The sequence below is a fragment of the Diadema setosum genome, chromosome 21 (genome assembly GCF_964275005.1).
Source record: "Diadema setosum chromosome 21, eeDiaSeto1, whole genome shotgun sequence".
Taxonomy (NCBI): Eukaryota; Metazoa; Echinodermata; class Echinoidea; order Diadematoida; family Diadematidae; genus Diadema; species Diadema setosum.
Genome location: NC_092705.1, coordinates 20,392,833 through 20,408,129, shown reverse-complemented (window position 1 = coordinate 20,408,129; position 15,297 = coordinate 20,392,833). Strand labels below are relative to the sequence as shown.

At 36.3% G+C, this 15,297-nt stretch overlaps 1 protein-coding gene across 1 annotated transcript in view; it reads right to left on the bottom strand.

The window, feature by feature from the left end:
* Positions 1-15,297, bottom strand: part of LOC140244386 (sucrase-isomaltase, intestinal-like) — a 57,124-nt gene that overhangs the window by 10,915 nt on the left and 30,912 nt on the right. Inside the window, 12 exon segments of the mRNA XM_072324024.1 lie at positions 34-160; positions 2,123-2,207; positions 2,743-2,856; positions 4,123-4,227; positions 4,503-4,634; positions 5,216-5,341; positions 6,585-6,697; positions 7,594-7,690; positions 8,362-8,530; positions 9,020-9,168; positions 10,361-10,495; positions 12,709-13,017. Of these exon segments, the coding sequence (XP_072180125.1) occupies positions 34-160; positions 2,123-2,207; positions 2,743-2,856; positions 4,123-4,227; positions 4,503-4,634; positions 5,216-5,341; positions 6,585-6,697; positions 7,594-7,690; positions 8,362-8,530; positions 9,020-9,168; positions 10,361-10,495; positions 12,709-13,017 (1,661 nt within the window).

Here is a 15,297-nt window from a genome sequence, read left to right as displayed (position 1 = left end):
CTTCTTGGATTTAAAAGACGCATTTTATCTAACCTGTGTGTAGCTTCACTCATAGAGTGTCCATAAAGACTGTGGACATCATATTGAAGTCCCATGGTAGTGATTGCGTCCATGCAAATCGTCTTATCGTAAATATTCCCTGTCATTTCCATCAGGAGACCTGAAAAAAAAAAACCACAACAACAAACCACGCATTGTTCGATCATTATATACGTTGTATCAATTCTACTTCAGAATATTTTGTGGCTAAAAGGGAATTCCAGAAAATTTATATAATTGCACATTAGGTAGCCCATAAGTCGATAGTGTCGTGTACAGATTTGTGGAATTTAATGCAGTCTCTGACTGTCTGAGCAGATAAACTTATACTCTGAAAAACCCAAAACATGAGAATTGTAGTCTATATGCTCGAGAGGATGAAATTCGTTTTTCGGTCCGCCTAATGTTTTTGTGATGGTTTTATCCTGTTTTAAGAGTGCTGATCCAAATCTGGGTGATGCAACTTTTGCATTCTAGCGGGTTTTGAGATATTCAAGATTGCCGCTAAAGTGGCCACAAAAATCTTGAATACCACAAAAACCTCAAGGATGCAAACGTTGTATCAAATAGATTCAGAGTCAGTGCCTTCGAAAATGTGATAAACCTTTCGATTTATATGGAATGTAATCACCATTTATAATAAGAAATATTGATACTGGAGTTTATATTTTTGGAGACCATCTTGGATATCTCAAAACTCTCAGGAATGCAAAAGTTGCAGCAGTCAGACTCAGATTCAGCACCCCCGAAATAAGGTGAAAACATCAAATCATATTCAGTTTTTTTTTTTTTTTCAAAGGAAAGATACGTATATGATTTTTTTTTTTTTTTTTTTTGGGGGGGGGGGCAGTTTGGATACTTCAAAACCATCAGCAGTGCAAGAGTTGCATCCCATAGATTTGCATTAAAACACTCGAAATAGGGTAAGCCCATCAAGCTCGTTTCAATTTCTCAAGATTTACAAGAAACTATATTGGAAGTCCAAATATATATATATATATATATATATATATATATATATATATATATATATATAGTAGGATGGAAGGCGTTGCTTTATTAGTGACTTAGCTGGACAGTCTGTTTCGGCTGAAGCCTTGTCAGCAACTAAATCAGTTTCTTGTTAAAGTACAGTGTAAGACATACGGCTCTGGTGCACTCAAGCAAGCAAACAAAAGATACAAAAGATACACATGTAACAATTTAAGCCATACAAGTGTATTACCCCTGCCTTAAGCCCAGTACCAGTGTCATTATCAACTTTATTGTGCCGTTAAGTAGCCACGTGCATGTATCTTTTGTATCTTTTGTTTGCTTGCTTGAGTGCACCAGAGCCGTATGTCTTACACTGTACTTTAACAAGAAACTGATTTAGTTGCTGACGAGGCTTCGACCGAAACAGACTGTCCAGCTAAGTCACTAATAAAGCAACGCCTTCCATCCTACTATATATTGTACTACATGGGCTCCTATATAGTTGAGCACTGTCAGCCATATTGCAGTTCACACTCTACTTACGTATATATATATATATATATATATATATATATATATATATATATATATATGCATGTATAAATCATATACATATTTGGCATTTGTCAGCATTAAGTTTCAAGAAAAAACAATATACAGGAATCGCATATAGTTTGACGGCCATTTTGGTGGCCATCTTGAATATCTCAAAAGTCTCATGGATAAAAGAGCTGCATCATCCAGATTTGGATTCATATCTGCGTCAGTTACCATAATCCCAAAGTTTGACAAATACTTAGATTTAACCCTTTATGTGCCAGAGGCTCGGAAGATTATGTACAACGCTTTGGGGGTTTCTGTGCCAATTCACACTCAGATCTCACGAAGGATTACTTATATTTTCTATGAAAACATTGTCTCTAACTCAGGGGCTTCCCCGGGTAGTGATTGCATGTTCTATTCTAGCCTAGAATTACCGAGTATCTTTTGTTTTATCCGGGTTTTTTTCAAAGGGAGAGGGATCCGTGTACATAATATTGTATCTGTTTGATATCTAATATAAATGGAACGATGTGAAATACTGAGCAGCCGAGTGGTGGTGACTTACGAGGTAGGTATGGTGGATAGTTGAGCGGGCTGTCGCTGCAGCCAGTTACTGACCCCCAGATGAAATTCGACGGTTCGTTCATATCCTTTGGTTGAAAACACATAAACAAAATGAGAATCAATAACCATGATCGGAAACCAATGAAATGCACACATTATTTCGTCATTAATATCGCATCTGACTGTGGTCTGCTGATGTCCCAACATATACATACAGTCAGTACATTGCGATTAGCATTTTTTAATAAACCAACCACGCTGCGTTTATGTGAAATCATCAGTCGTTCTTATATAAGCATTATGTTCCGCGAGAGCAGTCTATTCAACATCCCAATCATAATCCTTCATGACCCAAAGATCTAGGATCATTATTATTATGACGTTCCACCTATGGATCCTGTGACAATCCTGTGACAATATATCCGGGGATATGAAACTAAAGAAAATAAAAGAATACCTTTCCTTGAAGGAGAGCTAAACATATGATATTATTCGATACCAGTTTATTGGGATAATGAAATTGTTTTTCGGCAGTACCGGCTAAATTCTGCTTTGATCAGAGCTTTGATTGTGAAAAGAAGCTACTATGAAAGGCTGACTACGAGATGCAATGCTACTCACAATCCACAGCGCGTCGTAAGCAATTTCTTCATGGAACTCTGCACACAGATCTGTCCACCATTCGAAGCAGTTAGGGTTAGTAAAGTCCGGGTACACACTGTCTCCAGGCCATACCTAATAATGTCATGTACATAACACAAGCGATTTATTTTTCCATCAATCACGATGATTATGCTTCAAGATTGAATTTAAGTAAAATTCAATTTAACTTATTTTCAATTTTCAACGGAAAATTAAAGAAATTACAATGATAATAAAATGATTTAGAAACATACATTCGTAAATGCAGTTGATGATTAGTGACAATCATATAGAATTAGAAGTCAGTATTGTCAATTTGTTGTAAATTCATATCTATCAAAAAATGGAAGGATCCATTCAAAAGCACAGTTGGTGTATAGCTGATCCTTCAAAGAATTATATGGAATAAACTTGATTATAAAGGAAGAAAATAAGAAGGGAATGAAGATAACAGAAAATATAAGATACCAAAAGACAAGAAAGAATATAAGAATATAATATATGACAAGAGCTTAACATGACACAAGGACATAATTCTACGCAATTAGTTAGTAGAACAGATAAGACAGCAAACAGGGCAATAATAGGCCCCTAATTGCCACAAGTTGACTACAGATATTCTGAACACTAAAAGATACATGAATGCGAAAATGTCATACTACGAGTTTAAACGCAAAACCCCAATAACAATAACAACAACAACACACACACACACCCTACGTTTACAGTCACTTATAATGAACGAGATTTTTTGATAATGTAATTTAGAGACATCCAAGACCAGTGTATCAATGTATATACAGTATAGCTAACAAGGTTTATAAGATATAAGTGAATGCATTAGAACGCATTAGAACGCATTAGACCGTCGAGAATATGGATAATTATGAAAGGGCTGTTTTCTTAGAAATATGGAATTAGCGATGAGGGAGTGCGTTAACATAACACCGACCCAACTGAAATAAGTCTTTGTTTTTAGGATGAACGGTAGGGCTACTATGTCCAAATGCGCGCGTGATGTGACATTGCTGCCCATGCATAGAACTCATCTTTCGTAGCAACAACAATCAAATCTAATTTAATATATCTATCTATCTATCTATCTATCTATCTATCTATCTAACCTATTAAGGGTGAGTATCTTCAAAGACTGTAGCTTGTAGTTAATTGCCAACGATGACATCAAGGAATTTGATATGTGATAGGCCTGCATTTGCCGTGGATATGCTGTGAAAATAATGCGTGTGGGAATGTTTTGTTTTGTTTTGTTTCAACATTGATATTCATAAACAAATCATACCACCAAAATGGAAAGTGGTACACCGATACATGGCCTTAGGGAAAAACAAGCCTGTATACCTCGCCAACAATAGGTGCGGTGCCGGCAGAGTTCAGGATGTACACGTTCGGGTCGAGTCCTCTCTCGTATGCATGGTAATCTTCTTCTACCTTTATTCCATGGTCCTACAAAAATGTATAAAGATGCACTTTTTATCTCGACCTCAAAACAGAGGAGTCACGACTAAAATAAATGAGTGGTAAAGAAAATAAGAGAGAGAAACAAAGCTGAAGAATGGTAAATACATAGATGTTAACATTACTAGGGAAGAAATAGCATGGTATTTTTTTTTTGTTGCTGTTAATGGCATTATTCAATTATGAAAACAACAATAAAACATTACTAGAATGTGGAGAATCTAAAAGGCAAATCAAGTCCATAAAAGGATACCACGACTTACCAATATGATGATGTATCTTTGGCCGTAATCATGTAACATATCAACGAACTCCGGCAGACCGTTGTACGTGTCGTTGTCATACGTAAAATCCTTCTTTCCGTCCATGTAGTCTATATCCCCGTATTGCACATCCTAATAGAATATTGTCAACTTACAACGTTATGATGGCATGGTTATTATTCCGGAGGCATTAAGAACGTGTCTTTTGTCCAAAATTAATTTTCCTTCTTCAAAGATTGAAGGAAAAAATTCAGACTTCAAAACTAGAATCATGACTGACTTCTATAATGTAGTGATGTGAAACTAATCATCTAATCACACCGTCGCAATTGTCGCTCGCTTCCCAAAGAAAACGGTCACCGATTAAGACTCATTTATTTTGTTGAACTACAGGATTACCTCATAAAACTTATGTTCAGACCGCGTTAACAGAATGGACCTTTCAAGAAACAATACAACAAAACGACTGTATTTGCCAGATGTCTGCTGCGCGGAACGGATTGGGAACCCGGCCAGGGAACGAAATTAATTACGGGTCGCGGGTATATGCATATAGACAAACATTTCTACTGACTTACAAACACTGACAAACATTCCCACTGTGAGTCCGTAATTGCCAGCTTCAATCTTCTGGTAATAAAAAAAAAATAAACAATTAAAAAAAACACCAAATGATTAAATATAAGAATTAATCCAGGACCATGTATACTCACGTAGGGAATGCCAGCAGCCACCATTTCTGACCAAACTTCCTTGACGCGGTCAAGAGACCCGTAATTCCATCGACTCAGCTGGAAACCTAGCGACCAGTAGGGCACCATGACCGGCCTGCCTATCACCTGTCAGAATTCCGAATATTCGTAATTCCGAAGGTTCGTTAAACACGCACCGTCTTTACATTTTCAGATGAACGAAACTTGATTTTCTTTTTGGAATTCGGAATTCCAATTTATTCCATTCAGATCAGATCAGGTCAGATGAATCACAAAGATATATTTACATGGAACACAACAGATATACAATGATCTAATGAGGACATGTCCCGAGAAGTCACACTAACAGGCAACGTGTGTTGGGATGCCCTAATACGATATAACAGTGTAAATACAACTAACAAGCCTACAACTAAGAATTATGTACATACACAAGAATACAGAGAAGAAGAATTGAAAAGAAGAAGAAAAAGTAACAAAGAACATCACCTTGATAGGTGCCTAATATCCCTTGCCAAAAAATCTTATGAGAATTATCACTATGGGGTTTTGTGTGTGTGTGTGCGTGTGTGTGTGTGTGTGTGTGTCCTTTAATCTCCCTTGTGATCTGTTTATCAAGCTCCAACGATTTAATTTTTTTAATGTTTTAGGTTATTGGTTTTATCTCTGTTAACAGATTCCAGAAAAAATAGTTATGAAATCAGTGCTTTCGCTAACACCAAATTTGAAATGACAAGGTCGATGATAATCCCTAGGGGCTGGTATAAAGAGTAATTTGGGAAATAAATGAGGAGCTTGGTTCAGCAGACTGGATGCAACTTTGCAACCAACAATAGCTTCTGGAACTATGTAATAATTTTGAAGTCAGCTTGCTAACAATGGCTGGTTCCAAGTTTTAGATCATCGCGGGTGCCATTGTATTGAAATAGCACTAACACCAGCTTAGTATACGTATTTTGAAATCATTCATTCAGTGTACCTATTCATATCATGACTTAAGACCAATAGAATATTCTGTAAAAGTGGAAATTTTCGCGGTGTTGAAATTTTCGCGCATTTCGCGCAACCAGAAACTAGTGCGAAAATAAAAGCACAGGAATACTTTTGCTTGCCATATGTTCCTATAGTTGATGTCATGATACCGCAGAAATAAAAACACGCGAAACTCTTCTTGTCTGGCCGAGCGCGAAAAATTAGTCGCGCGAAAATATCCACTTTTACAGTAGATGAAAGTGCATGAATGCACAGATATATTGAAAATCTTCCTTTGATGCGAACTTCTAGTCATATGATATTAATATATGTTTACATGATATTAAGATATGTACAACTTTAATTGAAATGTGCATTAACAAATACAGTGCATTACGTTCAGGTACTGTTGAATCACAGCTTCAGGAGTGGGTCCGATGAACACAAAGAAGTCGAGGACGCCCCCTATGGTCCTATAGGTCACCGCCGGAGTAGGTTGCAGCACAATGTCTACGTTAACAGACAAAAACATAAAATAGACATTATTTTCTCTCTATCAACAGATTAGCGCTTGCAATAGATGCTGCAAGGAATTTTTTTTTAATTTGCAATTTATTTTAGCTACATCATAAAAGAATAATTGTAATACACAGAATTTAGAGAAAGTTATTTCGAAAAGTGCAATATGTGTCATGGCATGGTATGATTATCAAAGCTATTCTGAAATATTAGTCATACGTTGATTGTGATAAAAAAAAAATAGAACAATATGCATGATCATTTGACTAAACAATCATTTGACTCATAGTATGTTACTTAACTTGTGTTTGTGTGTAAGCGTTATTTCGGTGTATTATTTCGCAAAAGATCATCGATGTTTCGTGGCTCATTTGTCACCTATTGGCTGAACTTTGCTTTGTCTATAGGTAATTCAACTTTATACCAACATAGATAAGGAAGATAAAGCCACCAATGGGAATGCGCAATATCTTTCAGTGTTTATACAAGGTATGATAATTAAAGGAATTATGAACCTAATTGCCTGTGCCAAAACATCGTCCAAATAACACACGCACACACTGTCTCGCATTATGGCCTATTTTGATGCATGTGTGTGCGTGTAAACACCCAATATAATTATCCCTCTTTCCTTCCCTGTACTTGCCCCTTTCAATGTGCAAGTCTGTTTCTCTCTTTCTCTGCATAGTGATAAGTTATAATACTTAGGATACATACAAACATTCTTAGATTACTACGCGGTCCGTTCTCGTTACACGCGAGAATCAGTGCGTAAGGTCAAATAGCATTATACCATCTTATTGAATGACAACATCAGCAGCAACAAAAACCTAGCGATGAAGGCAAACAAAACTAATAAATGAGTGTAATGATACTATCCCTCTCACCCATGGCATTGCTGTTGAGGAGGAACACTCCACTGGCATTACCGTCATCCTCCAGACATAGGTGAAACGGATGAGCGCCGTACAAATTCCACTCGTCCTGGTTGGTATAGAATGACAGGTTATCAGTAGGACCTACGGCGCATTAACTTTAAGGAATTCATTGGTATCCAACAGATCAGATAAATTCATTGACTTTGACACAAGTTCATATTACACAAATAATGGGTATGATGGGAGCACAGACTCAAAGTGTGGAGATTACGGATATGCCAAGATATTGACCCTTTGTCTTCAGGATTACTTTACCAATTCAATCGAAAACAGAAAACTTGTAGTAATTCCTTTTTAGTCCCTTTCTTTGCGAGTAATTAAGCTGGAATGTCACAAATTTTGTTCAATATCAAACGGACTTGTTGCTGAGCGAAAGAGTGATGCGCAAAGAAATATACGAAATCGGTTTTGGACATTAAAGACGAAAACATGGGGAAAAATTGAAATAAAGACACTGTTTTATCCAACATGATATTTATGGGAATACATGCATACAGGTTAAGCTTTCTCAGTCTTTTTTTTTCCCGAACACGACAATTATTTCATAAACGGAAAAAGATTATGTGATCAAAAAAAAAAATCTAGGTGGAATATGGAAAGGATCAGTTACCTAAGATCCCCATGAAATGTTCGTTAATGTTAATGAGGCAACGATATCTAGAAACTATTGTTTGAAAGACGCTTTTGCCGTCGAAAAAGATGAAAGACTGCACTTACAATGGGGGCTACATCACGTGTGAAAATGGCCCAAGTCTTGTAGTTCAGGTCCAACTTGAACCTTCGGTGGTTGTGTTCTCCAAACCCATAAACGTTGGAGGATGGAAGACGAGACGAGATCTGCAGGAACTGGTCCTCGAATGTTAGACCGCCAACGGTCGAATCAAATCTGTAGCGAGTTTCAATATCAGGTACGTGGTTAAATGTCCCAAGGTGGAGTGCTTGTGTTAAGATGGGTATAATGACACTGGATTTTTAAGCATTTTTTGATTTATCAAATCAAACAATATATAGAATTATTATCATCTGTGAGGAAAGCCAAAGCTTTGAGAAACAAGACATGTTATTTTTTCGGAATGATATTCGGATTGGTGGTCAGATGGCAGTTACGACATCAATATTTCAGTTCCAACCATTACGTAAACTTTAGTATTTTCCAATAATACACCTCATTTTGCATACTTCTCGACTTCTCTGAGTAAGGTGGAGATGGCTGACACGCTCAGGTATATAAATCCTTGTACGTATTATTATAGGGCCTAGATGTAAATATGTATTAATATAAAATGATGCATTGCGCTGTTTGAGTGTGTATGATAATTTGCGGTAAAGACAAAAAGAACTTGTAACAATTTATTGCGATGAAAACAGAACTTACATGGGCGTGTTTGTGCTGAGGCGCAGTATGACAAGTCCAAAGGGCGATCGACGGAATTGCACTTCGTAATCGTGACCGTACGGTATGTGGTAAGACCATTCACTGGTGTCAAGGGGAACCTCCCATCGTTTTGCATTCGCATCTGTTATCTATTATGAGATAAAGTAAAGGCAATGAAGGTGGTAGCACAATATTTGGAGAGGGTATATCACCAACATATTATTTACTCGTTACATTCAACTTGCGTTTCTTGGCAATAACCCTACGCCCACATCATGTTGATAAATCGTTAATCTCCCCTGCCATATAACAGTATCAGATCAATTTTCAACCACGTCTTAAAAGAATTATTGGGAATGTCCACATGTTATGCAATTGCAGATGCATAAATGAACGAATTAAAAAAATACAGATAGTCATATCCTATATACAAATCATTTAATGATAATTGATTAAAACAAGCCGAGTTGATTTTGCAACATGTTTACAAATATCAATTTCCATGTTAACATCACCGAAGGAACCTCCTGTTGAAACCTCATGAAGATCAGTTTGTTTGTTTGTTTGTTTGTTTAAATGCTAAAGAGCAAAAAACCTCATGGCATGAAAAAACATTTGCTCCTTACTTTTGTGTATAGTAATCCTCCCTACAAACTTCGAAATATTTAAGCTCTTGAATCGTTCATGATCTGGTTGGCGCATTAACTTAATCTTGCTCTCGAATACATTATTTTTTATTGTATGTTTTTATTTACACTATTTATTTAACAAAATTGTCAGATTCGAATGAAAGTAAGATAAATTGTCTTTCTATAGAAAGAACACAGAAAAATACGGTGGGTAGTAGCCCATCATCAGAACTGACAATAATGGACCCGGTTCACGCTGTCTGGGTCTGTCTAAGGTTTTTGTGAGCTGTCACGGCTGTGTGTAGTATTTTTTTTCCTTGAGCGTCTAACCCATGTTATAACCCATTATTGCAAACTTTTACTTTTTCAAGTATCGTCATGGCAACCATCTGCGCCGTACAAACACACAGGAGGCAATAAACTGACTCACATGACCTCTAATCTCTGTTTTCAAAAGGCGAGCGTACGTTATGTGTGATTAGAATGTTTATTGACCACATTCAACTTGCCTACCCAGCTTTGCATCTCAGAAAAGTATTGCCCTAGTCGTGCCCAACAAAGCGATAAAAAGATGTACGCAAACTACAGTTTGAATAGTGTGGTGTATCTGGTAGAAAATTGTAATGTTTTATTACGCAACATAGGAAATGTTGGTTACTATTTAAGTTGCCAGATGCATACATTTTTTTTTTTTTTTTCACCTGCTACTTACCTTAAAGCGAATGGTGTTCTCCATGAATTGCACCACCACCCGTAACGTCTGAGCCGCCCCGCCATACCGTTCCGGCGTGTCAAGCCGCTCAAGAAGAACGGATATTCCTTCTTCTGATTCCGTAGGGTCCCCGACCTATATACGAAGAAAGTAGGCCTATGGTATAATATCGATTTTCTTTGAGAAGGGCATTAATGAATAATGTATATGGGGATCAACATGGTGATATCTCTCAGTGTCCAAGAATGTGAGAACTAGCCCTAAAAGTTCAATAAAATAGTTGTTATCAAAGTTCGTATTGGTCCATTTGTCCCGTTGCTTGGTGATTGATATGTTATGCTTCATGTATCATGCTAGTTATCACAACTTCTCGCTCATAGTATTATCTAACATCATTTTTTTGACACACGACATCCCTGTGCATGAAGAACAGCGTTGTGCAGCTTCCATGTGAAACCATACGTCAACCCATCTAAAGATTCAGTGGACAGGTACAAGGAAAGTCGCCACTCGGCAACATCAACATACCACTTTCCTCAATTTACTTTCATTTGCGTATGCAAAAACACACTGACGTCTTTGACGCAAATCTAACGCAAGAACTTGCCCGAATTATTCTGTAGGAGAGGCTTACTATAGTCTTATTAGAGTTACAACAATATTCCCCAGACTGGTCGGCACCCTGATAGCTGTTCGGCATATGTGTTGATTAATCACGACTGGGTCTATACGGCATTCTCTGACTTTCGACTCTTTTAACGGTCTGGGCGGCACATTAATTACTGAGTCCCTTTCCACAGATTTGTGTGTGAATTTTGTGCACATTTTACTATATATACATATGAAGAATTTGTTTGCAAAAACCGATAAGTCCATTTTTGAAGATTTTGAATTACGGTCTCTGTCATAAAGTACAAAATAATACCTTTTAAATGATATATTGGTCATTACATATAAAGGTACATTTTTGAAGTTATGGTCAAAAGAAGCAAACATTTTCTTATTATTCTCTTTATTTTTATTGACCTTTAATCGCAAATATCTTCATTTGGCCAATATGGACTTATCGGATTTTGCAAAAAAACTCTTCGTACACTAACACACACACACACACACACACACACACACACACACACACACACACACACATATATATATATATATACAATGTATATATATATATATATATATATATATATATATATTACATACATAATTTCTGCACTTAGAGGGGACGGTTCTATGGTCATGTAGAATACAAATTTTCTTCTTTTTTGTTGTTGTTGCTTATATTCCATTTCAGGGGAATGCTGCAATGAAGTTAGTTTTGGGCTTTTCCCTTTGATTGTTAAGATAATAATAATCTTCTTTTCCCTCCTCTTACTTTTTTCAGTTCTTTTTTTTTTCTTCTCTTTCCATTTCATCTTCGTCTTCTTCTTCTCCATAGATGCGAGAGAGAGTGTCGAGTGTAAGAACATAGAATGCTAACAAATGGCGTCTTAATGCATTCAAGATATTAATATTTAACATACGTTCCAAACAAGCCAAATGGAGATGCCTCCTTATTTTCATTTAATGTGCTCGAAGTCCACATGCATTTTGAGAGACACTCCCTGAAATTACTCTCACTTGAATCTTCCATGTCTATAAGCGAACGTCTCATCGTTCTTCAAACAATCTTGTCCGGTTGACTTAAATGACAGACATCAATACATTATATTTCATCGTTCATCTTTACTAGATATATCACTTATTGCTCTACGTCATGTACGTTATGGACTTAATGAGACATTTGTATCAGTAACTTTTGTGTAACCAAGCTACAAATCATCCCTTCTAGAATATATCCATTTTCCAAAAACCTCATTTCTGTCCCGTTACAGTTGAAACCAATTACCAGTATATCTTTAAACATGCTCCTTATGACCTGGTTCTTTTTTTCTTCTTCTTTTTTTTTTTTTGATGACCGTCGAGTGTATAATATGATTGGTCAACTTGTATTTGCATCTTATAGCTGCAAACCACTTTTCTATGCGATCGGCTCGATCGTCCAACCAATGTCAACGGTTCGTATCTTTTCTTCATTTTTCCTTTTCGAGATGAAGAAACAAACTCTGCGATCTAAGGTAATGTGTAAAAAAAGATATCAAACACAATTAAGTTCAAAGGAAACATTTTAGGACATTGTGACGTTGTTTCTACCCTAAAAGAGAAAGAAAATATTTAAAAAAAAATTATCTCCATGACATAGCATCAAAGCAATAAAGTGATCTCTCTCACACTCATTGAACCACAATACTATTCCCACTCAGAACCTGAATAAAGATTAACGAAAACGGTTTGCGTACCATCTGGTAGCCGTAGTCGGATGGGTAGTAGCACCAAGGGACGTCCGGTGTCTCGGCTTCCCGCCATTTACAACCTCTTTGGAGACACATCGACTCGGCCTCACCCGCGTCGAATGGGTCGGGACCGTCGGGCAGGCAGTCGTATCGATCGGCATCCAAGGGAACGACATCGAAATCATAATCATTGGATACGTTTCGGCCAGAGAGTCCGACTCCAAGACCAATGGCCAGAAGTACGGCCGCAGTGACCACTGTGAGAATGATCTTGTTCGTCGTTGTCCACTCCATTGTTAATTTAAGTCCCAAATTCTTTCGATATGGTGTGTTAGTACGTAGAAATGGTTGATAGCAATATGGCTGAAGTTAAGAGTATATATTATTTCCTATTCAAGTTCTGAAAATGTGCAATGGCAACTTATTATCTTCCGATGTCTTGACTTTGGCACAGGACAAAGATCTTGGTGTCGTCTGCTTATCTACCATGGCAGTTTATTGACACAAGATGACATGAGATGTGCCTTTTATATTGATCGCATCAGAAGAGTTCAATCCACAATGATAATCATACAGTTTTCACGTACGTACCATAATCATTGTTTGTATCGCAAAGTGGTGTCGGATAAAGGGTGGTTTGTGCGTGTTTATCTTTTTGAAGGTGTGTCTTGGTATACTAGTTATTACTAGCGGCTTTGATAATTCAACGAGCTGGGCGTGGTTTCGCTTGGAGTGGATTGACTGTTAGTATAGTCACGATAATCGTTTATCTCTTGAAACCTTGACTATACAAACTACTGATCTTCGTATGACTTTTCTATGATGCTTATCTCTTTATAATCATAATTATATAAAGCCCTATATATATATATATATATATATATATATATATATATATATATACATATGAAGAGTTTGTTTGCAAAAACCGATAAGTCCATATTTGCCAAATGGAGATATATGCGATTAAAGGTCAAGAAAAACAAAGAGAATAATAAGAAAATTTTTGCTTCTTTTGACCATAACTTCAAAAATATACCTTTATATGTAGTGACCAATATATCATTTAAAAGGTATTATTTTGTACTTTATGACATTCACCTCAAAATCGATTTTGACAATGTTTGAGGTAGGATGAATTTTCCATGGTTATTTTGTGTTGTTTGTTGAAAACAAGTTGAAAACAAAACTACTACTGAAAACAATGAAAGCAATGCATTCAGTAGTAGTAGTATGATGTATTAGCACTAGTTGTTGTTGCTGTCCTTTTAGTGAGAAGATCATAACTAAAGTGTTTGTTACCATTAAAATCATCCTAGAATAGATTTGACGAACAATATAATGTAACATAATTCTTGTGTGCATACATGTATTGTTTCGCTTACAGCATACACTTGTATTTCTTTGTACAGTCGCTCATTTCTCATTTAAAGACACGTCTCACTTTATTCTAATGTCTATGAAGCAAACCTCTTTTTGTACTAGCCTTATCCGTGTGTTGTGTAGAATGCACATTTAAAATGGGATACTCTCTGAACTGATAAAACTAAAGTAAAACAATATTAGATGCAAGTGTCATCTGTAATTGCGTGTTGCTTAAAGAATGCTTGTTGCTGCTCCATTAGTTAACAGGACATTTCTAATAACCTATTAACTCTATACTATACCACACACATAATCACACTTCTTACTGAACGAGACTGAAACAAAATTCCAAAGGACAAGCCATTGGCATATCTTTATTTCAATTATTCTTTAAAAAAACAAAAACATCTTACTGATAAACAAAGAAATCGAAGGTTTAACAGTGTCCTTGTACTCTCATAATGAGAATTTGTATCACAATGTTATCTATGAAATAATGCTGACCGGAAAAGAATGCCTAGAATACCAATCTACATGTGCTTTCATGTACGTCCCGTCATACTTCTCTTTGTTCAACACCATTCGATTTCGACCAGTTATCATTACAATTGATGTGTTATTACCATATATATTGTTCTTTTTTGCACATTGTTTACAGGGTAAAAGAATCTGTATCATTATTTCTGATGTGATATTCATATACTCGGATAGTATGGAAATAAATGAATTGAATTGAATATTTTACACAGCAACATTCTGCCAGAGAGAACAAAAGTAAAGATGCGATGTGCCTTAATATGGGCATCATTTCAATGCAGCTATGAGTAAGTCTATCTCCTTCAAAAGCCCAAGTGAAATTGACGTTGATCCTCATATCAGACCCTCCGAAGCAACAAAGTTATACAATTAATACATGTATTGATGGATAATAATGAGATTCAATAGAACAATAATTATCTATGATAATAGTATCTTGAAACCATGAATGATGCAAGCTTTACTTCACATTCTCATTTACATAAAAAAATATACACAGAGTAACGACAGAATATCAGTATAGATTGACTTATCACTAAAGCAGGGCTCTACACTTACTTTTTCACCATCTTTAAATATGAACGTCAGGTGGCCGGAAAAGTTATGTACAAGCTAAAAATAAAAGCAAAAGTAACAATCCTCTTTTCATCTCAGTTGCCCGATCTGGCCACAAAAATGTAAATTTGGTGGCCC